Source organism: Atractosteus spatula, chromosome 25, assembly GCF_055471065.1.
Source record: "Atractosteus spatula isolate fAtrSpa1 chromosome 25, fAtrSpa1.hap1, whole genome shotgun sequence".
NCBI classification, from domain to species: Eukaryota; Metazoa; Chordata; class Actinopteri; order Semionotiformes; family Lepisosteidae; genus Atractosteus; species Atractosteus spatula.
Genome location: NC_142730.1, coordinates 2,868,881 through 2,894,007, shown reverse-complemented (window position 1 = coordinate 2,894,007; position 25,127 = coordinate 2,868,881). Strand labels below are relative to the sequence as shown.

Below are 25,127 nucleotides of genomic sequence, written 5' to 3'. Positions count from 1 at the left end.
GGCAAAGGGTACAGCAAAATGAAATGAAATTCAGAAAAGCAAAATATCCCTAGTAGCAGTGGGTATTATGGAAGATCTACTAGAAATGTCATTTCACCATTGAGGAAGGATGTCTCTCGAAACGATGAGAAAAATACGGAAGTTGTTCTGTAGCTTTTTTGAAAGACAGCTTAACTCCAGGCAATGGAGAGAATTGCGGCCAGTAGTATTGCCTTCAAATCTAGAAACTTAGACTTTTAAATGTAAAAATCTAAAAGTGACTACTGGGCTGGAGCCTCTATAACTACAGAATGCACGTTTTCAGCAGCTTACATAGTTTACAAGTAAAGTTACATTTCTCAGGTTAGGTTAGGGGATGAGGCACATACTGTATTTAGTCATTTTCCAGCTTCTCTGACTTTGGTTTTCTTGCTAACGTTTTGATACCCAAAAACACTTACTACTACAGTATTACTATATTCGTTTTCACAAGTCTTTAATTTGTACCACATTTTGCAGTTTAACCCTTTGACTTCTGTACCTTCCTGAAATCCTTCATTGCTCCCTAGAAGAACAGACAAAACAGCAGTGTTTTTTTTAAATTTTATTTTATGTAATCAAAAAACATTTCTTGATGTTTGTACGTTATATGTGTTTAATAGATTAGTAATGGACAGATCCAGCACTTTGGCTTTCATTGCACCCCAAGTAATTTCCTAATTGAACTAAATATTTGGATAAGGAGTCCAATCACCTGCATTTTTGTAGGTTTTGATCATTTGCTAATGAAATTATATGACAGTAAAGCCTGCAGGAATCCTGCCCTCAGAGACAGGAGCTTATCTAATTCTGCCACAAACACAGAGAGGAATTAATTGCTGTGATCAATAACACAACACTGCAGACCTCTAAGGGGGTGATACAATTCTTTCCAATCAGGGGAAAAAAATCCAACTCATGAAGGTCATTTTTCATATGCAGACACGCACAACAAAATGTAAGTCATACTGCAAAGAGATTGATAAACATTCTTCATTAGGCATCTATACGACTTGTTTCAACATTCCTTCTTTCCAGAAGGAGGCATGTGGGTGTTGTCAGCTCTCAGTAGAAGAGCTTGATGAAAGCAAGAGGCACCAGCAGAAGAAATACACTCTGCCCTGTGCGCATGGCGTTGTTGCACAGGTTTCCAGAACAGCACGTGGTAATGAATCTCTGGCCTAATACCTGTGACAGATCTGCTATAGTTGCCGTACAGAAGTTGCTACTGGCACATCCCTTGACAGTCTGGTTACTAGAATCTGAAAAAACCAAAATCAAATTAATCCTTCAGCCTGTAGGTAGAGAAATAGAATAATTGGGTTCCATTCTTTTTCAAGGAAACATCACGTTCTTATAATTATAATACAATTCAAATCAACTGTTTCAATAAAAACTGGCACTGCTCCTTTCTTCTTGTCTATAAGATTACATGCTGTATATAGGTTATCATTAAATTACAAAAGCCACAAAATGCAAGTGATTCCTTTGAAGGTAGCTATTCTTAATTCTTTTATCATCATCTCTTATGTCTGTGTAGTGACTTCTGAAAGCTTCCTTGTTGGAATATTGTAATGCTTTCGTATGGGTTTTGCTTCACTGTGAAGACAAGTTTCCCCTCTGCCATTTTCATGTTCCACTCTGTGTCATTTGACTATGCAGAAAGCCATATTTCTAATTACACTTGAGAATGTCTCAGCAGGGCAAGCAAACAATAAACATATCCGTGGCTGGACGTGTAAATGCTGAACAGCCCTAACTTACCAGAAGCCGTGAAACAGCGATTTTCAACCCCTTGACAAGTCAGAGTCTTATTGCAGACAGTTCCGTCACAGTAATAACACTTCAGACCACTGGGGGTAGCGTCTGTATAAGCAGCTGTAAAACACAACAAACATGTCAGAAAGCACTACAAGTGGCCTAAATTAATAATGATGCCTTATTTTAATTCTAGTGTTTCTAGAGAGGGACCCTGTGATTGTAGTACCCTTTGCTCTTTTTCCAAACACATGTGGTACTTGTTTATACAGCAGCAGTCTCACCCCACTGCTTTAAACTCCAAACTGCTACTGAGGACTGCTTGTGTGTAGGAGGAGATCAAGACTTTTATCTGATGAAATGTGAAGTTGTTCTGCCTTGGTTTAAATTGTTTTACTTCTGGTTACAGATCACATACCTAGCTTTGTCTTATGTTACGGCTTTGCATGATCTCTAACTTGAACTTACCATACGTTCAAGAAAGCATTTGCTACCTTTTGAATCATCCCTATGCGGGATTTTGAACCTGAATTTCCAGAAATGGAAAAATTAGAGAATGGAGTTTGCATTGCTGTGTTGAAATCCTTAATGTTTTGCATTTTCCAACTCTTTAAATGTTTGTTTTTACTTATTTATGCTGTAAAAAATATGGGAAACATACCTTTTTGGCTTCATTGATACATAGAAATACATGGAGCATTTAACTTGAACTGTTGTGACCCGATTTTTGGAGATTCAATGATCAATAGGGATATGAAACTATTAAATGACATGCTTGTTATCTTCCCACACAAAATAAGCAGTACAAAACTTGATACTTGCTGATCGTAAAATACGCTAGTGTAGATTATGAGCAAATTTCTGATGCTCCTAACATATTTAGTCATTCAGGAATGTTTAAAACATATGGCTTGGTTTGATTAGTTGGATGTATTCTTTTATTACCAGGAGCAGTAGTGTTGGTGTTGCAGTTGTCTGTGGCACAGCAGCTTAAATTTTCGGTCACTCTTACTGATCCAAGATTAATAGACAAAGCACCTCCTGTGCAGATGTTAGATGTTGTGCAGTTTTTCACCGATGTAAAATATCCTGAAACAAATGATTCAATATGGGGAAAAACAATGAGAATTTACCTGTTTTTAAGGAACTGAAAGAAACAGTAATCACTTTGTATGAATCTCTAGAAACATATTGTGTATATATATATTATGTATATAGGTTTAAAGACCGTGTTGCATAAGCATATGTAATGAACAGCTCTAAGCTTTAAAAAGACAGTTTTCTTTTAGATTGAATTATTTATTCAATTTATTATTATTTATTCAATTATTTATTCAAAGTTATTTCTGAATCCTAAATGCTCCTCCTCAGCTCTGTTTCCCAATTCATTTTGCAGGGTTATCTTTTAGGGACTGTTACAAAAACCACATTCTAAATTGAAAATGAATTCAAAATGAATATTGAATATCCATATGATAATTTGGCTACTGTCCTCAATACAAAAACCTGCTTTTTGCAACGTCTTGAAATATCATTTTCTTTATAGTCTTCTAATGTAATCCTAGCATTTCCATAACATTACCAGTTAAAGCCTAATTAGTCTAGTCTAGTTCTATTACATGTACAGTAAGCTTATAGAAACTGCAACTACTTGAGAGGCAGAGAATCGCATACACCTGTATATGGATTCAGAGTTATTTGAACTAGCAACAGCAGTAATGAACACACTCTGGGTATATAAAATGTATGGTCTGTATAAATTTTCAGAATTATAATTATAAAGATTCTCAAATTACAGGCAGTAGTCGTTTGACAAAATGTGTGTGCCCTTGAACTGATCAGTGGTTAGCAGAAATCAGAGTACATTCAGTATAAGGGATACATGCTCCAATCAGGACAATGAAACTAGTGGAAGGCCACAGAGATCCAAATTAGTACAACTGCTCTCCTAATTCATATCAAATCAATACAGTAAAGGTTTCACTCATGTTGAAGGGTTAAAAACAAGAAAACATTTCAGTTACGATATCTCAATATGAGTCCACAGTGCAGAAACACTGCATTTTGTACTCTTTTTTACTTTTCACTGTGGAATTGACCCTTGCTTGTCCTTATACTGTACATATCATCTTTATACTCCATATTCAAACTCAAACAATGAACATATTTCTCTTACCTCCAAATGATATGTTCCCTGTAAAGCACTGTGTGAATGCAGAAGGACATGTGACCTGTGTACAAGCGTCTGTCCCTGCACATGCACTACAGCTGAGACTGGTGGCTACAGAACAAGTGAAGAAAACAATTAGACACTTTAAATCGATATTAAACATCCAGTGCAATGGTCTGTGCTATGAAACAGTGGGAATAGCCACACAGCACTGACAGCTTGGTTTAGTGCATTCAGTTCCAAACATAGTATATTTGCTTCCTCACAAAAAACATCTACTTGAGGCATACTCTTAAACTTGTTTTCAGATCTTAAAACATTAAATTGTATTTATTGTTGGCATCATTCTCGTGTCAATTTCGGAATTTCGGAATTTCTATCTTTTGGGTGTGTTCCCTGGAATGTAACCTGTTCTGTTGAAGCCAAAGGAAAATAGCTTCCGTGTTTTGTCTGACACATGTGAAGAGCTGTTCTGACTGCGATAAGGGACCGAGCTCTTAAAAAACAAGTTCAGCTCTGCATTCTGAAGGTGTTGAAACAGGATGCCTAATCGAGTGTATTTTTGTAATCAGGGACTTGTATCAGAATAGGGTACAAAAAGTCTCAGACTTTCTATTAGAAATGAGATGAATGAAAATCAAATTGCATCAATGATTAATAGTCTATATGGGAAACAAATAAGACCAGAACTGGGAACTACTGATTTAGAATGTTGTATCTTCACATGAAGCAAAGAATGACACGGAGGCGGGTGTGCAACAATGAACTATATTAAAGTTAAGTTTGTACATAACATCAGACTACCGATCCGACATTTTTCTCTCACGCTAGCTCTCTTCAACTGTTCCCCAGCTCCTCAGTCCTTCCCGGATTTCTCCTTTGCTTTCTGGCTACAAAACTATAACAGCTGGGTGACTCGTACAACTTCGGAAAATGGGGTAGAGCCATCTCATGGACTATTACTTGTAATTCCAAATCATACATTTATTTATATATATATATCACTTTACTACATAGAATACCTTAATGCTGTTATTTGCAGTTGCGATTTCTGTATTTTGTTCAAAATGCGATCTTACTTTTGCTCCATTTTGTAGAATTAACTTGAATCAATGTTAGATTTTAAGCGTTTTCTATGAAATGGTCGGAATGAAAAACAAATTAACGATTTAATTCTAGAAAGACTTAGAAGATAAAGGTATGAATGTCGGGGAAAATACAGACGAAAGCTTGTCCTACCCAGGGGAAAGAGCGCACAGGTCAGAGCGAGAATCGCCAGCATCTTCATCTTGTCCCGGCAGGTGTGGTCAAATGAAGTTCCCTAGCGCCAACGACATTATTTATAGACTGTACGTGCCAAAAAAATGCTGTCCCACCGGGAACGTCAGGGAGTTTAACGTCATTTCTGAAGAATGGAAATTTGTTGAAAAATGCGTGACCCACATTCCCCACATAACACAAAAATCGGAAGAGTCGTCGTAATGTGTATATATGATGCGTTTTCTCATATGTTAGAAGTGGTGCGTTATATATATATATATTAAAGTGCTCTGGTACTTTTTCTACATTTGAGCGTTTATCGTAGTTACAATTTGTGTATTTAAGTTTCAATAATTAATAAATAATTATATAATTATATATATTTTTTAAATTGTTAAAGTCTAAAAAAGCGTACACAATTCTCATTACAATTTTAAGTTCTACATAGAAATCGTTTTGCCACATGGGTCGGTAGTACGTGTCTGCAAATGTAGTCCTTCGTTCGCCTTCTACAAAACCTGCTAGCTCACCCTCACCCCAACATTCCTAATTCCTGAACAAGAAACGATTTTAACGTCATTAACTTGTTAATCATACCTTAATGAGTGTAATTTATTTAATGCACTCTTGTTTTAAAATTCTCGAGGTTTATCTGGCCTTATTTCCCACTGTGATTTGTATGTTTAGGTTGTGACACTTTATCCTTGCCAAATACCGGTGTTAATTACGAGAAAACGATATGGGTACATGGTTTTGTAGTCTCAGTGCTGTAACCACGTTTTAGATCATTCATTTGAAAGTATTATTTGGTTTCTGAATATTTTGTCTATTCAATATAAACTGACTTCAAACATTTAATTTTTTTTTACTGAAAAAGTGAAGTGGCATCCTTAGTTGTCAGTTTAAAACAGGTACATATTGTCTGTATACAAATCCAAATACCTGACGTTTACCTTTGCATATACAATGTGAAAAAGTAAATTATGCTACCCATTTACTCATTACGAAATTAAATGTCATGTGTTGAAAATAGCATATTGCTCTATGATAGTGTGATATAAACTGCTTTTCAAAAAGTGTCTAAAATATATTTTATATTCCATTTCTTAAATTATTATTATGTCTGTCTTCTACATCTCAATATGCGCACCAGTTATCAGTTTTAGAAATACAACAGAGTGGAAGTTTTTCCTCAAATTAAAAAAAAAACTCATTATAATCCACTGACATTTTAATAAATAAATCCAAAAGATCACTGTTCAGACCTCATCACACCTGGGACCACACACTCAAGCACAACTCAATTAAGCCAGTTATATAGTTGAACATGGGTCCAAACACACGCTGGCACCCGGCGAAAATAATCATAATCATTTGTGTCTTTCAACCTAAACAAAAAAAATCTGTTTTCCCATGTTTTCACTGGCATCCTGCCCAGCAGGTTTAAAACCGGTGATGTCGCGATGCTAGATAACAACACGAATGCTTTAAAGTGTTTGACTTGAGTAAAATGCAGTAACACCCCAGAAACCACTTGAAACCTTGTCAGATACCCCGTTTTTCAAGTGAAAACATGCAACAAGGCAGTCACTTTATATACAGTTTACATACGAGATGACACATTTACAGTAGCTTCGTTTTTTGAACATGGGGCACCCTTCATACAGAAGAATCAGAGTTAATGAAGGCGACAAGATCCATACAAAGCCAGCAAATAATCAATGAGAAAGTTCAGGATCTGATCGTGCTGTGATCTTTCCCGTCGTCTGCCTACAGTCTGCTCCTGCAGTGTTACAACACCGTGTTCGTGACACTTCAACTGTCATATGAAACATCTAAACCACTCACTTTTTAGAACATCTTCCCCATAATTAAGAAAAGGCCTCTTTCACCAAACGTGAGATTTCAGCTTCCTTGTTTTGTTAGGGTTGGTGTGTTTTTTTTTTCTTTTGGGTCTGTTTCCTTTTTCATGTTCTCCCAGTCTTCCTAGCACAAACACTGTGGCAGGTGATGCCCATCAATTACCACGCAGCCCGGGGTGACACATCACATTATAAAGGGCTGCTGAACAGGCGAAACCAGTCCTGAACTGAGAGGAAGGACAGAGGACAAAGGAAGAAGGGACAGTACACTGTGACATCTGGCTATCTGCACGCAGACAGCCCCCACATGTTTGTCTGCTTACCCCCAGCATTCATCTGGGCTTCGTTCAAGTCCTGGAGGTCTGCTCATATACAGTGTATATACACCTCAACCAGTGGAGACCAGGTGTTCAAGTTAATAAGAAGAATAAATCATCATAATAATTGCGAGGAGAGCAGAGTGATAAAGCCAGTTCAGAGAGGGGGATTATTAGGAGGCCATGACTGATAAAGCCCAGGGGGAAATTTGGCCAGGACACCAGGGTAACATCCCTACTCTTTGCTCTGGGATTTTTAGTGACAACAGAGAGTCAGGACCTCGGTTTCACGTCCCATCCAAAGAAGGGCACCTTTTTACAGTATAGAGTCCCCGGCATTAGGACCCACATAGACAACTGGGTGAGCGCCCCACTAACACCTCTTCTAGTAGCAATGTTAGTTATTTTCTCCCATCCAGGTACTGACCAGGCTCACACTTGCTGAGCTCCAGTTGGCTGCCAGCTGTAAGTTGCAGTATAATATGGCTGATGGCTAAAGTTCTCTCATCTTCACCTGGCCTGCATTTGTTAAATACAGCAGCGTAGGGGGAGTGTAAGAGGTCAAATTGTTTGGTACTATTGTTTGGTGCTGCACAGATGCACAGACTCTCTTTTCTGTCTGTAGTGAGGGAAGGGTGTCAGAAAGAGCTGATTCACAAGAGTGTCGCTGTTTTCATTCATTGTCACACGGCCCATAGATACACAGTTAGTGAGTGACAGGACTGTGTGGCCCTGTGGATTGCTCCTTGGGATCAGGGACCTCAATGTTTATTTTGTTGTGTTTGTGTGTTCTATTTTTGGAAGTATCTTATACTGTTGGCTACAGGAACAAAAACTGCAGTGTTGGTTTTAGATGCTGGTGCTGGTGGTTTTGCAGGATCCAAGAAGGGAGAAAGGTTCTAGCTCTGATTAAGGGTTCTGGAGTAGTCGGCCACAGGACCTGCTAGTGGTCACTACTGTTGTCGACACAGAAGTCCCACGCGATAACCTGTAACCAAAGCTCCTGCAAATGGGCTGTGTCTGCCTTGCCCTCACGTTTGATCTCTGCTTGTGACATGACTGTGCAGTGAATCTGTTTTTGAGTAAGAAAATGCAGCATTGCCTAATAGTGTAATAGCATTGCCTAATAGTGTAAAAAGTGTGAAACTCCCCACTCATGCAACTACGTTTTTTTTCCCAGAGGAGTGCTGTCATAAATGTCAGCCTTGACAGCTCATTGTTTTCACAGAATAATAAGACCAGTGTCGTATCCAGTACATGTACAACTCAATAAACCCCGAAAATCTGCGTCCCCTCCTATATACATTGATTTGGATGCTACACAAGTGGTAAGACTGTTTTCTTTCATTGGAAAAAAAGCTCTTAGGATTGTGTAGTTGTTTTTTGTACTGTATGTCTTCTGTTGGAATGCATGAGATTCTATGAGTTTGCTATGGGAGTGTGAGATTAACCCCTGTGCGTGAATCACAAGCTTGATGCGTGAGACTTTAGCTCCCTGCATTACATTTATATTAAATCATGTTGGAGAGAACATTTGGAGTATAGGAACGTCTTAAACAACAACAGAATGCATGTTCTGCTATCCAGCTACCTGAAAACCGTCACACCCAGAGTCAACTAACAGGTGTGTCTGCATTCCTGACAAGGTGAAATATTGCACATGTAATTACAGTATTTGCTTTACTTTCCATTTTTATCAAATCATGTCCAGGATGGGTTCAGGGTATCGATGCAGTGTATAAAAAATGTATGCCTGATGTGGAGGTTTATAGACCTCCATTTCAAAACAGGACTATAAAGGCACTAGTGTTGTGGAGATAAAAACACTCCTTCACTAAATCTTGTTTTTCATGTATTTCTTCCTGTAGTGCATAGGCAACTGCTTCTAGCATTATCTTTCTTTGTAATAATGCTAGTTCTTGAAATGCCGGTAACCCTGCTTAGGAGTATTTGCCTCACATGTACGTGTACAGACATCTGAAATATTAAGGTGTTCCACCTGTTCCCTGCATGATGTTTTTTTCTAAAAGCAAAAGACAAATCTGCAGTACTTATACGAAAATTAACAGCTGGTTTGCAGTCTGTCTACATAGTTTAACTTTGCAACAGGCTAAAGTGTGATTGGAGTAGTTTTCTAAAGCAGAGTAAAATATTTAATCTGTTTGGTCTTCATTAATTCTTTTATCTCATGTTTCTTTAGATTTTTTTGTGTTTTATAGACTAGTGATGGGCAGCTCCATTGCTTTGGTTTTCATTCCGCCCCTTTCTTCCACAGAAATGAACAAAATATTTAAATAAGGGATTTGTAGTGTTATCTAACGCAGCGTATTTAATGAAAATCATACAGATGTAGAAGCAGTACAAGCAAACATATGCAACAAATATTGGATTGGAGTCCAATCACCTGCATTTTTGTAGGTCTTAATTAGTTGCTAATAAAATAAAAATAACAGTAAAGCCGTAATCAACAACACAATATGCAGACATTTAAGGCGTACCACAATTCTTTGCAATCAAGGAAAAATAAGTTCAAGTTCATGAAGCTCTTCGTTCTTTATGTGATATACACACAATGAAATACGGTACAATGAACATACGGTACAAACTCAACAGAGGGCTGTGAGCGCCCTCTACTGGCCCCTCTAATACCTCTTCCAGCAGCTGCATTAGCTTCAGTGGGTTGGCAGATGTGAGTTACAGTGTGATATAGCTGCCGGCAAAAAAAAAAAATCTGTTTATGTAGAATCCAGTTAGATATAGTTATTTTATGTTAAGACTACCAACAGCACAACTGAAATTCATATCCAGCAGTGACAAGCTCTTATTTACCTCACTAGAAAGAGTGTGCAATATGCTTTGACAGCTAGAAATAGGAGTTTACTTTCTGTGTTTTGGGATTTAAATGGGTTACTGTGGCCTGTTGTATTCTGTGCTGTATGTGTTCTTGTCTTAATTGCAGAGGTCTGAGTCACAGCAGGTTAATTTCCGGTCACCCTCAATGATCCAATATTTGCAGACAAGGGAGCTGGGCAGAGGTCAGGTATCATGCAAGCCCGGGCAGTTATTTGATTATTCACACTCCCCGAAAACAATTGATCACCAGTGTACAGCATCCACCTGGGTGATGCAACAGCAGCCATATAGCCCCCAGACCACTCACCACACACCAGCTCTCAGGGGTGGAGAACAGAGTGATGAAGCCTATTCATAGATGGGGACTATTAGGTGGCCATGATTCACAGATCTATCTGGAAGGAGGGAGAAAACCAGGAAGGAAACAAACTGCTATGAATGCTGACAGGAGCGTTAGGCAGCAATCTGGTGTACCAGATAGTTCTTGTGGTCTTGTTCCTATTTTGGATAAATAAGCTGTTAGCTCGTATTAATATCCGAGATAGCATCTACATATGTAAGCATATATCCTCTGTTATTGTAATTTTTGTTTTATTCAGCTTCGCAGGTTAAAACATTTTTTAGTGACATAGAATTCTCTGTTTTAGTTTGTAGATAGGTTTAGGTTTATGTTCATAAACCTTTCTTTGTTTTCTGGTTGGCTACAGGATAACGTGACTGCACTTTCTGCTCTCGGCAGAAATAAAATGTTGGTCCATCGGTCTGCAATGACCTGAAAGCGAGCGTTCTCTGTAGTAAGACCTTATGATCTTGAATTTTATTTGATCTCATTCAAGAAATGTTCCTTGACATGTTCCTATTTGTTTTGTGTTTTATAGTTTTTTCCAGTACTTAGGTTTTCATTCCACCTCAAGTAATTACTTTATTGAACGAAATATTCAGATGAGTAAAATCTCCTGTTTTTGTCAATCTTAATCAGTTGTGCATTAAATAAAAATAACAGTAAAGCCTGCAGAAATCTGGCCCCCAGGGACTGGAGTTCTATACAATACAAATACAAACACAGAGTGGAATTACCTGCTGTGATCAACAACACAACATTGCAGACCTTTAAGGAGGTAATAAAAGTCTTTCCAATCAAGAAAAAACTAAGTTCAGATTCATGAAGGTTGTCATTCTTTACTTCATTTACAATCACACACAACAAAATATAAGGCATAAAAAGACAGTTATCACTCCTTTTCAATGTTACTTTTTTCCACAAGAGGACAGACAGCTGTTGTCAGCTCTCAGTTGAAGAGCTTGATGAAAGCAAGAGGCACCAGCAGGAGAAATACACTCTGCCTTGTGCGCTTGGCGTTGTTGCACAGGTTTCCGGAGCAGCATGTCATATTGGAACTGATTACCAGGCCCATTATGTTTGGTGGATTTGTTGTAAATGCCTTACAAAAAATGTCACTGGCACATCCCTTCTGTATCTGGGTCTGACCATTAAAAGTACCTAAAAAACAAAAGGCAGAGGAATCATTCAATCATCCGTCTACTGTATACATATTCCAGTACAGGGTTGGAGTGGACCCAGAGCCAATTCCAGCATCAATGGGCGCAATGCGAGGTACACCCTGGATGGGACACCAGTCCGTTGTAGGGCAGAGACACAAACACCCTCGCACATGTACACAAGAGCCAATTGTTCAAGAAGCCAATTAATCTACACGTATGTTATAGGACTGTGCAAGGAAGCCCACACAAACAGGGGAAGAACCTCACGACACATCACTTTTGTTGTATCAATGGTTGTATCAAAAATCAAAAACAGTTTCAACAAAAACTAACACTGCTCCTTTGTCCTTATTTATCAGATTAATTTGATAAGATACCATTAAATTATAACAGCCACAAAATGCAAGTGAATCTCCATCAGGTTAGTTATTCTTATATGTGTGTAGTGACTTCTGACAGCTTCTTTGTTGGAATATTGTAGTGTTTTTTGTTTGGGTTTTGTTTCACTGTGCAGACAAGTTTCCTCTCTGCCATGTTACACTCTGTGCCATTTGCATATGCAGAAAGCTCTAATCCTAATCCTGTTTATAAGAAAGTCTCAGCAGGGCAAGCAAAAAACAAACATGTCTGTGGCTGGAAATGTAAATGCTAATGAACAGCCCTAACTTACCAAACGCTGTGTAACAGTGATTTTGATCCCCTTGACAATTCACAGTGTTATTGCAGACAGTTCCTTGGCAGACATAACACTTCAGACCATTGTCGGTAGTGTTTGTGCAAGCAGCTGTAAAAGGCATCATGTCAGAGATTATGCACTACGGCACTACCAATTTCCTCCATACAGTAAACACCAATGCTACATTTTAACTACAATTCAAATTTTCCAATAATTAATAAATTTTGCTAATATATTTTTCTTTTCATGCTGTGATTACATGTGTGAATACATTTTGGTACTTGCTTATACTGCAGCAGTCTCTACCCTGTTTGATTGTCCAGTTAAGGTTACATTTTACACTACCTAGTTTTATTGTCTTGCATTACAAATTTACTGTAGTTCTAGTTTGGAGTCCATTTCAACACTTTTAAGAAAGCATTTGCTAAGTTTTTAAACAGACCAATAAGGCATTTTGAAACAATTTCAAACACAGGTAAAAGGACTGATTTGGGGGAAATGAAAAAGCAAGAATGGATTGTGCACTGTTGTGCTACAGTTCTTAATGGAACAAGTAATAGGTTTATTCCATGCTGAAAAAAAGAAGAAAGAGAACACAACGTTTCGGCCGTGGAGCCTTCTTCAGGTGACACCTGAAGAAGGCTCCACAGCCGAAACGTCACCTGAAGAAGGCTCCACGGCCGAAACGTTGTGTTCTCTTTCTTCTTTTTTTCAGCATGAAATAAACCTATTACTTGTTCCTTTACAGCCTACGCATGCTGACGCAGCTACCCACCTCAACTACTACAGTTCTTAATGTTTTGCATTTTCATACTATGTTTAAATGAGTGTTTTTAATTATTTATGCAGGAAATGCTAATATTCTCCTGAAAATATAGCCATTTTGTTTTAAGCTAAGAGTTTATACTACGGGAGCTACTGTATATTTTGAAACATGAAAGTAGCCTTTGAGCTTTTCTTACAGCTCTTAAAGCATTAAATTGTATTCATAACTGGCACATCCTTTAACTGTGCCAGTTTCTGAATTTCAGAATTTCCCTCATTCAGCTGTGTTCCCTGGAATGTAATTGGTTCTGGTACAGTAAAGTTTGGAAAGAAAACAGCTCATTGTGGCTTTGTCTCTTATAAGTCATTTCCTTTTGTTCCTGCTCATTATAAATTGATTACCTACTATATTAAGAGCTGTTTAGACTGAAATAAAATTTGAACAGTATGCCAAAAATAGAGGGTATTTTTTAAACCAAGGCCTGAGAGCACAGCCAGTTAAACGATAGTATCAATTAACAACCATATCAATAAAAGTCATCAATAAGTATAGGAATTAAGTTTTATCAATTAAAGACTAACCGTGCCTCTGGAAAAGGCCAGGTTAATCCAGAGGTCTCCCAGGAGCAGGGTTGGGAACAATTAATTTAGATTATTTCAATATGGTTAATGTATTTGCAGTTGTATTTTCCTGTATCATGTTCAAAATTAGATCATAATTAGCTCTGTACTGTATTGTATATGTCTGTACTCATAACCCATAGAAGTGTTTGAATTTAACTGTGTTCTAAACTTAGGTGTAAGTTTCAAAAATCGTTATTTGTAGCCTTCTGTATCCAAGAAGAAATGCAGTTGTAAACATTTTTTAATTTAAAAGAATTCAAATTTCGACAAGCATGATTAAAGTGTTTGGCAGGAATAAAAATAGAGTACTGTTTTAATTATACAAAGGTTTGTAAAATACTTGTAAGATTTTTGTTATTTAAGAAAAATACAGACAAAAGCTTGTCCTACCCAGGGGAAAGAGCGCACAGGTCAGAGCGAGAATCGCCAGCATCTTCATCTTGTCCCAGCAGGTGTGGTCAAATGAAGTTCTCTAGCGCCAACGACATTATTTATAGGCTGTACGTGCGAAAAAAAAATCTGACCCACCAGGAACTTCAGAGATTTTCATGTTTGAAAATTTTCGAGAGCAGGGGTGACTCTTATCCCACACAAAAAACAAAGGAGTTTGCATGATATATACATATGATGTATTTCCTTATATGTAAAAATTGGTGCATTATCTACATTATAAAGTCCTGATACTGTTCCTACATTGGAGCGTTTCTCGACGTTATACTGTGTTGTGAAATAAGTGAATACATTTTTTTGAAAATGGTTAATAGTTTTTGTTTTGTGAACAGTATCGGTATTAGAGAAGTGGTTCAAAATCTACATTAGCAGAGCATAATTCAAATTAAAAATCCAAGTTATGTAAATATAAACCAATTTCTCTGTCGAATTTGTCTGTCACATCGGATCAGTAGGGCCAGTGCAGTCATTTGAGAGTCTGCAACACTTAGTTGTATGAGGCTTGACTAGCATTCATCCCTTTAATAAATTAATGCCTTTTTACATCTTTTTTTCTTTTGCAAGATGTCGTCTGGATGTAAGGACTTTTAGAATACATGAAAAGATATCTTGATGCATGCCAGCATTGCATGAGCATAGGAAAAGGGCATACAATAGGTTACCTTGTTCTTTCTTATACAATACATTTACTCTCACAAGAGATATCTGTATACCAGAATGTGCATTTTTCACAATTTCTCACTCTTCCCACTGTACAGTGTACTCAGTGTTTGTGTCAAAACAGGGATAGCGATTTCCATATCCCAGACATGCAGGCTCAGAGCTCACGTTACTTTCCCTTCTGTCATAATTTAGAGAAAGGTCGGGACTATCCCATGTGGACTTGACACAGGTTCATCACAGTGATTAAGCAAAGTAGCTGACTGAGGTGCTCTAGTAACAGGTACACAACAGCAGGGTCTGCAGTGGAGACTTGAACCCCAAGCCCACCTGTTCTGACTCAAGAGCCTCAATACTACACTACAGTGTGCCCAGATTTACAAGACCTCTGTAGTTACATATAAGGCATTTTCAACATTCAAGTTTCTTAAAATATAATAATGTATTAAAATATAATACATTAACGATATGCTGTAAGCTTTTAAATGTAGTGTCAGCCATTGTAAATTGGGTCCACATATATTACAAAGGCTTATTTTTTCATTAACTTTTGCCATGATGTGAGACCTGTAGCAGTATCACAGAGTGGTGAAGTGCTGTAGGGGTTTAACAAATTCAAATGAAAAGCATACTTTAATTAACCTGTGTCAGTAGGGTTGCTGAAAAGCCACTTTTAATCACAGTTTAGCAGCTGCCAGAAAAACAATAGGAAAAAAATGTTTTTATTGTTACAGGACAGATGCATACAGTGATTGAATATTAGCTTCACATTTAGTGCTGTTGTTTTACAACTCTTGGTTCCTCTATGCGTTCGTCTTAATGTGCTTTCTGTGTGGAGTTTGCGTGTTTCCCCTGAGTCAGCCTGGGTTTTGTTCCATTTTCCATAGGCATGGAGGCTTGCTTATCCAGTGTCTAGTGGTCTCTGTCTGCATGTCTGGGTCCTATGATGGACTTGTGTCCTGCCCAGCCTGTGGTCTAACTTTGCCTAGTTGACTGTCAGGACAGCTCCTGAGTTGCCGTGACCCTGACCGAGACTTAGCGTCTTTCTCATAACCATTGGCTGTTTTTAGCTGTTGGCGGATGTAGATTTGCCAAGCTGTGCATCTTGTTACACAAGCCCAAAAAAGAGCACAAGCTATCTGTTATTTCACATATAAGACATTTACATCTCATAGATGTCTTAATACCAGAATTTGCATTTTTTTTGTTTTCAATGTTTGAGGAGGAGCTGAAGACATGTAAAACATGCAAAATCATACTGTCAAAACAGGGATAGCGATTTCCATATCCCAGACATGCAGGCTCAGAGCTCACGTTACTTTCCCTTCTGTTATAATTTAGAAAAAGGTCGGGACTATCCCATGTGGACTTGACACAGGTTCATCACAGTGATTAAGCAAAGTAGCTGACTGAGGTGCTCTAGTAACAGGTACACAACAGCAGGGTCTGCAGTGGAGACTTGAACCCCAAGCCCACCTGTTCTGACTCTAGAGCCTCACTCTAATTATCACAGTTTATCACAATTTAAAAACAAGGGTTTAGAACGCTGAAGAAGATGCAAGGAGCAGACACAGAACTGCCTAATTAAAAAAGCCTATCTATAGAAGAAGACCTTCCGATAACCTAGTGAATAGAAATCCATAGCTTGGGGCATAACGAGAGAATGCCCTGTCACCCATAGAATGTAGTAGTAGTAATAATAATTATTATTAATAATTGCTTACACTTATATAGCCTCTCAAAGCTCTTTACTGGTAATGGGGACTCCCCTCCACCACCACCAGAGTGTAGCCCCACCGGGATGATGCGACTGCAGCCATAGTGCGCCAGAACGCTCACCACACACCAGCTCTCAGTGGGGAGGAGAACAGAGTGATGGAGCCAGTTCAGAGAGGGGGATTATTACGAGGCCATGATTGGTAAGGGCCAATGGGAAATTTGGCCAGGACGCCTGGGTTACACCCCTACTCTTTTCGAGAAATGCCCTTGGTTTTTTAATGACCACAGAGAGTCGGGACCTCGGTTTTACATCTCATCTGAAGGACGGTGGACTAGCTTGGGGGACAAACCAGAGACAGTTCTTTGGTCCTCAATCCAATTCCATCAAAATGCTCTTTCTGTGAGGAGTTTCATATTTTACCTGTGTCAGCTTGGGTTTTCTTCCATTTTCCTGTAGCAATGGGACAGGCTGGCTTATTTGTGGTCTAAGTGGTCTCATTCTGCATCTGCCTGAGCCTTATGGTGGACTTGTGTGCTGCCCAGTCTGTGGTCAGAACTTTGCCTAGTTGAGTATTGGGAAAGGTCCTTAGTTGCTGCTACCATGACCAAGAAGTTGCATCTTTCTGATAATTGATGGATGTTCTTACATGTTGTTTGAGAGTTGTCAAGCCTTGAATATCCTAGTTTACAGTTTGGTGCAAATAATAATTTGTAAATTGATCAATTGAGCTATATTCTGCAGAAACATTCCTGCGTGAGGGTGCAATCAAGTTCTAAAAACATTTGCACATTAATTTTTAGTTATCCACAAGATAATAAGAACACGAGATCACAGTACAGTTTTACATTCAAGAAGGATGTGATCCTGTGCTCTGAACAGCAGGGGGTTTGTCATAAAAAGGGAAACAGAAAAGTTTTAGGGAAAGAAAGCATGGTGTTAATCCACACATTTGCATTTCATCTTGCAAACTCCTCTCCACTTTCCTTTACATATTTAAAACCAAAAGAACGTTTTCCATCTCAACCATTTCTATTCAGAACAGTTCTTATAGACATGTCAACTTTTACCCGCTCAAATTTAAATACTTGTATGTATATGAACATATTTATCTTATGCAGTATGTGTGTTACATGAGGTAGCATATGTAATCCGCTATCTGTTAAATACTGGATTTTGGCTCGTTTAGTAAACAGCATTCCTAATTCCTGAACAAGAAAATCTTGTTAAAGGGTGTTACCTTTTAATTTATGTGTTAATTAAATCTTAAATAAACGAAAATTGAACAGTTAAATTAACGTTAGTATAATTTATATACTCCGGCGTATTGTTTTCTTTAATCTTGTTCCCCACTGTAAATCTATAAATTGAGCACATTTAAGTACAGTATTTCTAATAACAATAGCTCTCAGCCAGTAACAAATATGAAAAGACCCTCGTAAATGTCACAGTATTGATCACAGAAGAGTGTCTTGTTCCATTGTCTACTTTTACTGAATTACACGTGTCTGTGTCTAAAAGTGCGGCGAATATTAATTTCAGTTCGAACATAAATATAAACTAGAATATCCGGACTCTGCAACCGTCGAAACTAACGCTCGAAACTAACGTCTACGATCAAGCATTTTGTTGCCAAAAAGCGCTACTTCTTGATCAGGGTCGCGGGAACTCAGGACTTGTCTTGATAAGCTGCTAAGTGCGCAAAGTTGGACTCCCGGTGCACGAATGTCTCCAGACACACGCAGACCACTTAGACGCCAGTTACGCCAGTCTCCGTGTCTTCGGTCGAACAAAACCCAAGCTAACAAGGAAAACATCAAACATCGTGACGCCGGCATTCAATCCCTGTGTGCAACTGCCCCCTATCAACAAAAACAAGATTTTTCGTATTGTTTTATTAGCAAACGAGAAACTACGATTAAAAGTGTCCAGACGGCAACCCTAATAATACAGATGAATTAAAATATACTTTTCACTTCATTATTTTTTTAAATCACTCCACGACTTCGTGATTTTGCTACAGTCTCCATTGCTCACTTTTATTCAGTGACATCTTTCTGTCTACGACTGCAGTGAGTCCTGTCGTTATTTCAATTTGCTCAAAATTTCTGTAGAGGAAAAATATGCAATTGCTTCTTAGAAGTGGAATTCCAATGTGAACTATAACTGCGACATCCTGTGTGTCAATGTAATATGCATGTATTAATTAAAAAATTAAGCGATATGCATTTATATACTGCGTGATGGGCTACAGGTCTCTGTCCTGTGTAAAAGTCTCGCTGCTTGTGGAGAATAGAAAGTTGATTCCTGAACTTTGACAACCAATCAGTTTCCCTCTTGTTTGCGTCACTGGGTCACGTGACCATGAATTCAGCACCATGACTGCGGACAGCGACCACGTAGCAGACAGCGCGACTTAAGTGAATTGTGTAGAAACGTACAGTATAGTGAAGAAGGTGCTCTTCTTCAGGCTCACACCTGAAGAAGGCCTTCGCTGCCGAAACATTGTGTTTTCTCTCTTCTCTTTTCAGCATGGAATAAACCTATTACTTGTTCCATGGCAAACTGCGCATGCTGACGCAGCTACCCACCTAAACTACTTCAACTTACAGTATGGCACTACTTTAGCGTGCCCATTCTGTTGTGACTTCTGACGCCTTGTTGGAAAAAATACGCGAATCTTTCACGACAGAATTATTATTAATTATAATTATAATAAAATGTTTCAAATACAGCAGGGATGGGTGTTACAGAGGTGTGCATGCAATCAAAATGTGAAGATCTTGAAGATCAACTTCGAGAGGAAATTTGACATCCTGGTTCACATTTACTAGATTTGTTATCAGACACCTAGTCTCTTAACATCTGATGTATTGCTTTTGAAAGTTCTCAGAGAGAACATTTAGAAAAGCTGTTCCCCATTTATATAACTGGGTGGACTCAAGCAACTGAGGGAAAGGCATCTTGATTAAGATACAACATCAAACTCACAGCCCAGCAGTTGAGCCCACAGACTTACCCACATTCTACACTACCCTTAGTGTTGTGAAGGATCTTTTATTTTAACAGAAGCGGGTCCCCCTCTTTCTCCTGCAGAGTATTTGTGCCCCAGTTACAGGGTTGAGTCCTGATTCCTTATCCAGAAGAAGGCAGGGCTCTGAGCCTCACAGTATTTGCAAATACCTGTACATAACAGGTGAGCAGTGTGAGTTTGTCTTTAAAGTTTGCGGTTTGTGTCACAAAACAAAGATAATGGGAAGTACAAGTATTTATGGGTTTTTTTTATTTTTCACATTTTTAAGGTTTACAAAAGTAGTTATTAGTTAGCTTTGTTCCTGGAACATTTATATGGTGTTGGCCAGCTTCTGCGTCTACAAAAAGAGAACAGAAACAGGAAGGTATTCAATTCAATCAAATTCAATTAGATGTAGTTTAATTTAAAGTGTATGCTAGTTTAGACCTTGGATAGTCATATACCAGACATTGCTGTCCAATCTTTTTAAGTAGAAATATATAACAGATACTTGTTCTAGAAGGAACTGTCTAGACTCTGCAGGGAGCTGAAAGCGTCTCTGAGTATTTCACCTTTTTCAGACAGTTTGTGTTATAGAGACAATAATATTTCACAATACAATTATATCTTTGCAGTGCTGCTGAACACAACACAAAAATAACAAGAATAACAAACTCAAACATACGTGCATCCTTTAACTCATCACTATTAGGAGAGACATCCCCACACAAGCACTCACTGCTGCTATAAGGCCTGACAAAGATAGAGAAAGAGGGTTAAAACATTGTTTGCACAACAATAAAAATTGGCTACCTCTTTTTAAAGCTGCAATTAAGGTACAGAACTATGCAGTATCCAATTCAAATAAATAAATGTGTGGTGAGGTTAATCAGATATACATGTGAAAGGGTCCTTTTAAAAATGCCACCAGTCCAGCAAAAACTAATGAAACAGATAGCTTTCTCAACATCTTCTGAAACTCATCTTGTAGCTTAAAGGTTCATTAGAATATTGTTGGGAATCAAGTCCGCTGAGAGTTCCTGAGAAGCTAAACAGGTTGGAAAACATTGAAATTGTATTCAGTTGAAACTGTAGACATATTGTATGGTACACATACATTTATGACACTTATAGTATTTCACTTCCACAAACTTACCAAGGCATAAATTTTGGCAATTTATGGTATAATAGAGAAATAAAACATATGGTAGAATTCCTTTGATTGGTGTTTTTTGTTTTTTTTGCTAGAGGTGTCACAGTTTTGCCATGGTATGAAGGAACCTTCGCATAGAGATAATCATTTGCAAAGGCTGCATGTTAATTTTTGATGTTCTCAACGATCATTAATGTTTCTGGATTGACTTGATCCAAGATCGGATGCTTCTCCTCATCCAATAAATGGAAACCAGAGAGGATACTTACTGTAGGTGGGTCTGCTGGCAGAATTCACAGGCTTTTCGGAGGCTGGGTTTAAAACAGAAACGTTAACTCAAAAAACAATAAAATGAAAGTATTTGATAGGCGCACTAGACTGTACCAACTGATACAAAAAACTGAATCACGTTGGGTCTTCATGTCTTCATGTTATTCATGCCTATACCTTGCAACTGAGGGTGATTGTTAAAAGCAGTATGAGCTTCACACACACTTGGACAATTAAGAGTTACTCTTGTGAGGATTAAGGTTATCCGAAAACCTGGATAACCAGATTAGTGTCTTCACTAAAAGACACTACTATATTTGCAAAAAAAAAAGGACAAGGGGTTTATTTTCACAAAAATAAACCAAGCAGTTCAGGAAAAAAATCATCTCACAGGAAATCCTCCTAGCTCCAGGAAGCAACTGAACTTTCCTCACCCCTTAAACAGCTCACCCTCTCCCAGAAGGCCATTCTCCCTTAAAGGAGCCTGTCGCATTAACACAACATGCTCAAACAAAACGTCAACATATACTAATACAGACTAGAAATCTGTTTAATCCTCTCGATTCACAATTCAAAATATTAATGAAACTTTAAAGCAATGAAACTGACAAAGTAAAATACGAATTGGATCAGTTATATATGACCTACGAGTAACCTTTCCCCCCCTCCAAGGTCAGCAGCCATTTTACCCCTGCTGTTGTGGCACTGAAAACTCTGTTCATTGGCAGCCATCTTAGATTCTTCAGTCAGACTTCGAGACTGCCTCACATGTATCCCATACACACACTCAGAACAAGAAGATAGAGACAGGCTACTCCGCTGCAGTTAGAAAGACCCTACCTAGAGTGTTGTCACCCAAATGATATATTAAAAGAACACAATAAAAGAGCATACATGCACAAGACGCTCACCTCCAGCAGTGACAGGAGGAGCTGTAGCTGAAGTACCTATGTAAAAATACAAACAGGATGTTAGGATGCATTTCAAAGCATGAATGGACAACAGATCCGATCGGATTATTCCCAACCCTTGATGGCACCAACAAATTCAACCCAGTCATGTTTTTGAAGATGATACCCTGACTTTCTTCAAGAAACAGCTGCTTGAGATCCACCAATTAATTCGTTTCCCTCTGCCAAATGAGATACATGTTCTTATATTCTAGAAATGCAAATGGAGTTCACCCTTTACAGTGCATTGCCAGACAGCAGTGGCCTGGATAATTACTGTATATAACCTGATCCATGCTGAGTATATGCGAGCTGTTCTCATTGCAACTGTATTTGTGAACATGAAGAACAATCCCCTTCACAGTAATGCTGTACAAGAGTATTCTTTTAAGAAAATATTATGATATTTTTTCCTTTATATAGCAACCTTCATCCCAAAGGATCCCAAAGTGATATGATCAAAGAAGAAGACTCAATCTGTCCACTGCCAAAGTGCAGTGCCCACGAGGGTAGGGTACAACCACCCTACTACACAGCAGATGAGGTGGAGAAGCAGGGAATTGCTTCACTAATTGAATCAAGGAGCAAGGTTAGCTTTAGCCCAAGTGCTGGAGTTAACACTGTTGCTCCTGAGAGCATCTGGCATTCTTTAAAGACCAAGCAGTCAGGATCTTGAATTGATGATTAATGTGTCTTCAGAAGGATGGAACTTCCTACTGTACATCATAGAGTCTCCTGTCACCATGCTGGGACGCTGATGTGAAACTATTCCAGAGGGAATAGTTGTCACACCCTGTACTCTAGAGGACGCTCCACTTCTGTCCTGTTCCTAGTTCCCTGTGATTATTCATGTCTTTTCACTGTGTCTTGTTGTGTAGCCTATTTACTTCCTGTGTCTACTCTGCTCCTGGCTGAGCATTGAGTGTACGGATGTCCTGAGACCCGCCTAGCACCAGGTCGCCCACGTCCATGGCCTGAGGGAATAGGTTTCTATATCGACTATACCACCTGAGCCTGGGCTATCCTCCGTGTTGCCCCTTTTACTGCTACGCACTGGGGCTCTACTGCTCATTCCACGGCATGCCCTTTCCGACATCCGTGATAATAGTGCCATCTACTGGCCCACCAGCAATTATTATATCATCAACCTGATTTTACTTCCTCATCGAAGCCAGGACACACCTAGTTTCTGAGATCTCTCAAGATTAGGCTACAAATTAACTGAGTCTGAGTTATACTTAAGTGAGTAACTAGCACTGAATCGTCTTCTCAAATCACTTTTAAAATGCACCTGCAATAATACAAAGAATACTAGACGTTTTGTTTTAGTGCATACATATTTTGTTTTAACTATGTCCCAAAACTGAACAGGTCCATACGAATTCACGAACACATTTACGAAGGATGGTGATTTAATTTAATTCTGATTTGCCTCTCAAATAACCAAAAAAACTCAGCCAAAATAAAAAGGCAGTTCAAAAAACATCTGCAAAAATCGATTCAAGCACAAGTCTTCTAGAATTATGTGAAAACGTACAGGTGTTTTAATTTAGAGAGATGTCCCTTGTTTTTTTAACATAAGAATACAATGTGATGTAATACAATACAATGTTAACATAAGAATACAATGTTACGACAAAAAAAATGTTAGGAAAAAAATCCAAGTTTGCTGCTGTAAGTACGGCTGAAAAGCCACAAGGTGGCGCTCTTTCCTCTGGAACAACACCTTTCTAATTCCAATATACCCCTGCGTGGTGACAGGTGGTACGGTCCTTTGAAAAGGTGATTGCTTTTGACTGTTTGAGCATTAAAGTTACCTTTGCCTTGCAATGATGATAACCCGGTTTTCCTAGTTAAATTCCATTTCATGCTGCTTCTGGCTGGTCAACCTACAAACCCCCTTAATTTAACTGGTGAAGTAATGTCTCACTTCCCCAACTGACCTGCTGTGTGAAGAGGGCTGTTTTTGCAAAATGGCTGCTGTGAGTCACCCAGATGGGTCCCTGTGGTGAATCTACTTTGCTTTGCAGAGTAAAGTGCTTTAAGATCCCTTGGGGATGAAAAGTGACACGCAAATACAGTAATAAGAAAATGATGCAATGCGGTACTATGACTTAAGCTTTATTTCATGATTAATTTAGCTGCTGTTGCTTCTTTAATACAATAAACTAACAGAATGGGGAGCCATTTCATAAAAATGTTAGTGACCTTAGTTTCATGTTGTTCTCAATATGGAATCAATCCTTTTTTTTTCCCACTTTGCAGATAACTGACTCTCTTTGAATCCAGTTCCTATCGATTGACCTCTTCCTGATTATTTTCAGAAATTCAGTTCCAGCTTGGAAGCTCCAGCAGGGTAAGACAACGATCCAGAAACCAAAGAAACCAGACAAAGTCCAGTACATCACTGCCAGGTACAGTACATGCTGTGACATCCCTGATAATTACCTTTTGCAATTCCAGTTCGGTCCTGGCATTCTGAAATAAAAAAAAAGATGTAAACACACTGTAAAGTAGGCAAATGTTTAAAGACCCTCTCAAAATCTAATTTTCTTTATGCAAAATATTTTTACTGCAGAATATAGCTTTCTTTCTGTTATTTTTGGCTGATTATTACAACTCCATTGTCTTCTGAAGGGTTATGGTTAGAGTTTTGGCTTTCCACTGGGGGTGGTCATCATATCGTCTTTCCTGAACTGAGAGCTCAGATGTCACAAGCCATACTGGCCTTGGATGATGGTGCTGGTCTCGCTAGTGATGGCCAACTGCCTCCCATACTGAACGGGAGGTGGGTTATCTGGGGGTTGCATCCGAGGAAACAGTCAGCGGATAATTACCTTGGATATCCAGTCTCTTGCTGTCTTTTCCATATTCACTTTCCAGAGCAATTTCCATCTGGTTATAGTCCATTGTAGCTTGTGCGATGGTGAACTGCAAAAAAGTGTTGGTTTGGCACAGGAAGGTGCCAGATCGCTCACACACAAACCTGGAATCCTTAGTGATTGAGCAAGGTGGTATCTGACTGGGATGAGCTTGACAAAGTGCTTTGAAGGGGTAGTTCTTGTCATCAACCAGAGTCACTGGCACTGTCAGTTTCCCTGGAATGGT

The 25,127-nt window shown here is 38.6% G+C and overlaps 1 protein-coding gene and 1 long non-coding RNA gene across 2 annotated transcripts; both read right to left on the bottom strand.

Moving 5' to 3' along the window:
• Positions 1 to 566: 566 nt before the first annotated feature.
• On the bottom strand, positions 567 to 5,272 carry LOC148815064 (uncharacterized). The gene is made up of 5 exons (XM_088905836.1): positions 5,186 to 5,272; positions 3,953 to 4,057; positions 2,722 to 2,865; positions 1,783 to 1,896; positions 567 to 1,280 (listed from the first exon to the last, which is right to left on the bottom strand). The coding sequence occupies exons 1-5, from the start codon at positions 5,232 to 5,234 to the stop codon at positions 1,084 to 1,086; spliced, it is 609 nt and encodes a 202-aa protein (XP_088761962.1). The 5' UTR covers positions 5,235 to 5,272; the 3' UTR covers positions 567 to 1,083.
• A 5,982-nt stretch (positions 5,273 to 11,254) lies between these two features.
• LOC148815063 (uncharacterized) lies at positions 11,255 to 14,400 on the bottom strand. The gene is made up of 3 exons (XR_016086081.1): positions 14,197 to 14,400; positions 12,412 to 12,525; positions 11,255 to 11,739 (listed from the first exon to the last, which is right to left on the bottom strand). It is a non-coding gene; the product is annotated as an uncharacterized LOC148815063 (long non-coding RNA).
• Positions 14,401 to 25,127: the final 10,727 nt, after the last annotated feature.

Bases quoted from the DNA above. Each gene is read 5' to 3' on its own strand.
- LOC148815064 (XM_088905836.1), bottom strand. From the start codon at position 5,234: ATGAAGATGCTGGCGATTCTCGCTCTGACCTGTGCGCTCTTTCCCCTG. The intron at 4,058-5,185 runs GTAGGACAAGCT...CTTGTTCTGTAG, and splicing joins CTGTGCGCTCTTTCCCCTGG to CCACCAGTCTCAGCTGTAGT. The intron at 1,897-2,721 runs GTAATAAAAGAA...TGTGTTTTACAG, and splicing joins CACCAACACTACTGCTCCTG to CTGCTTATACAGACGCTACC.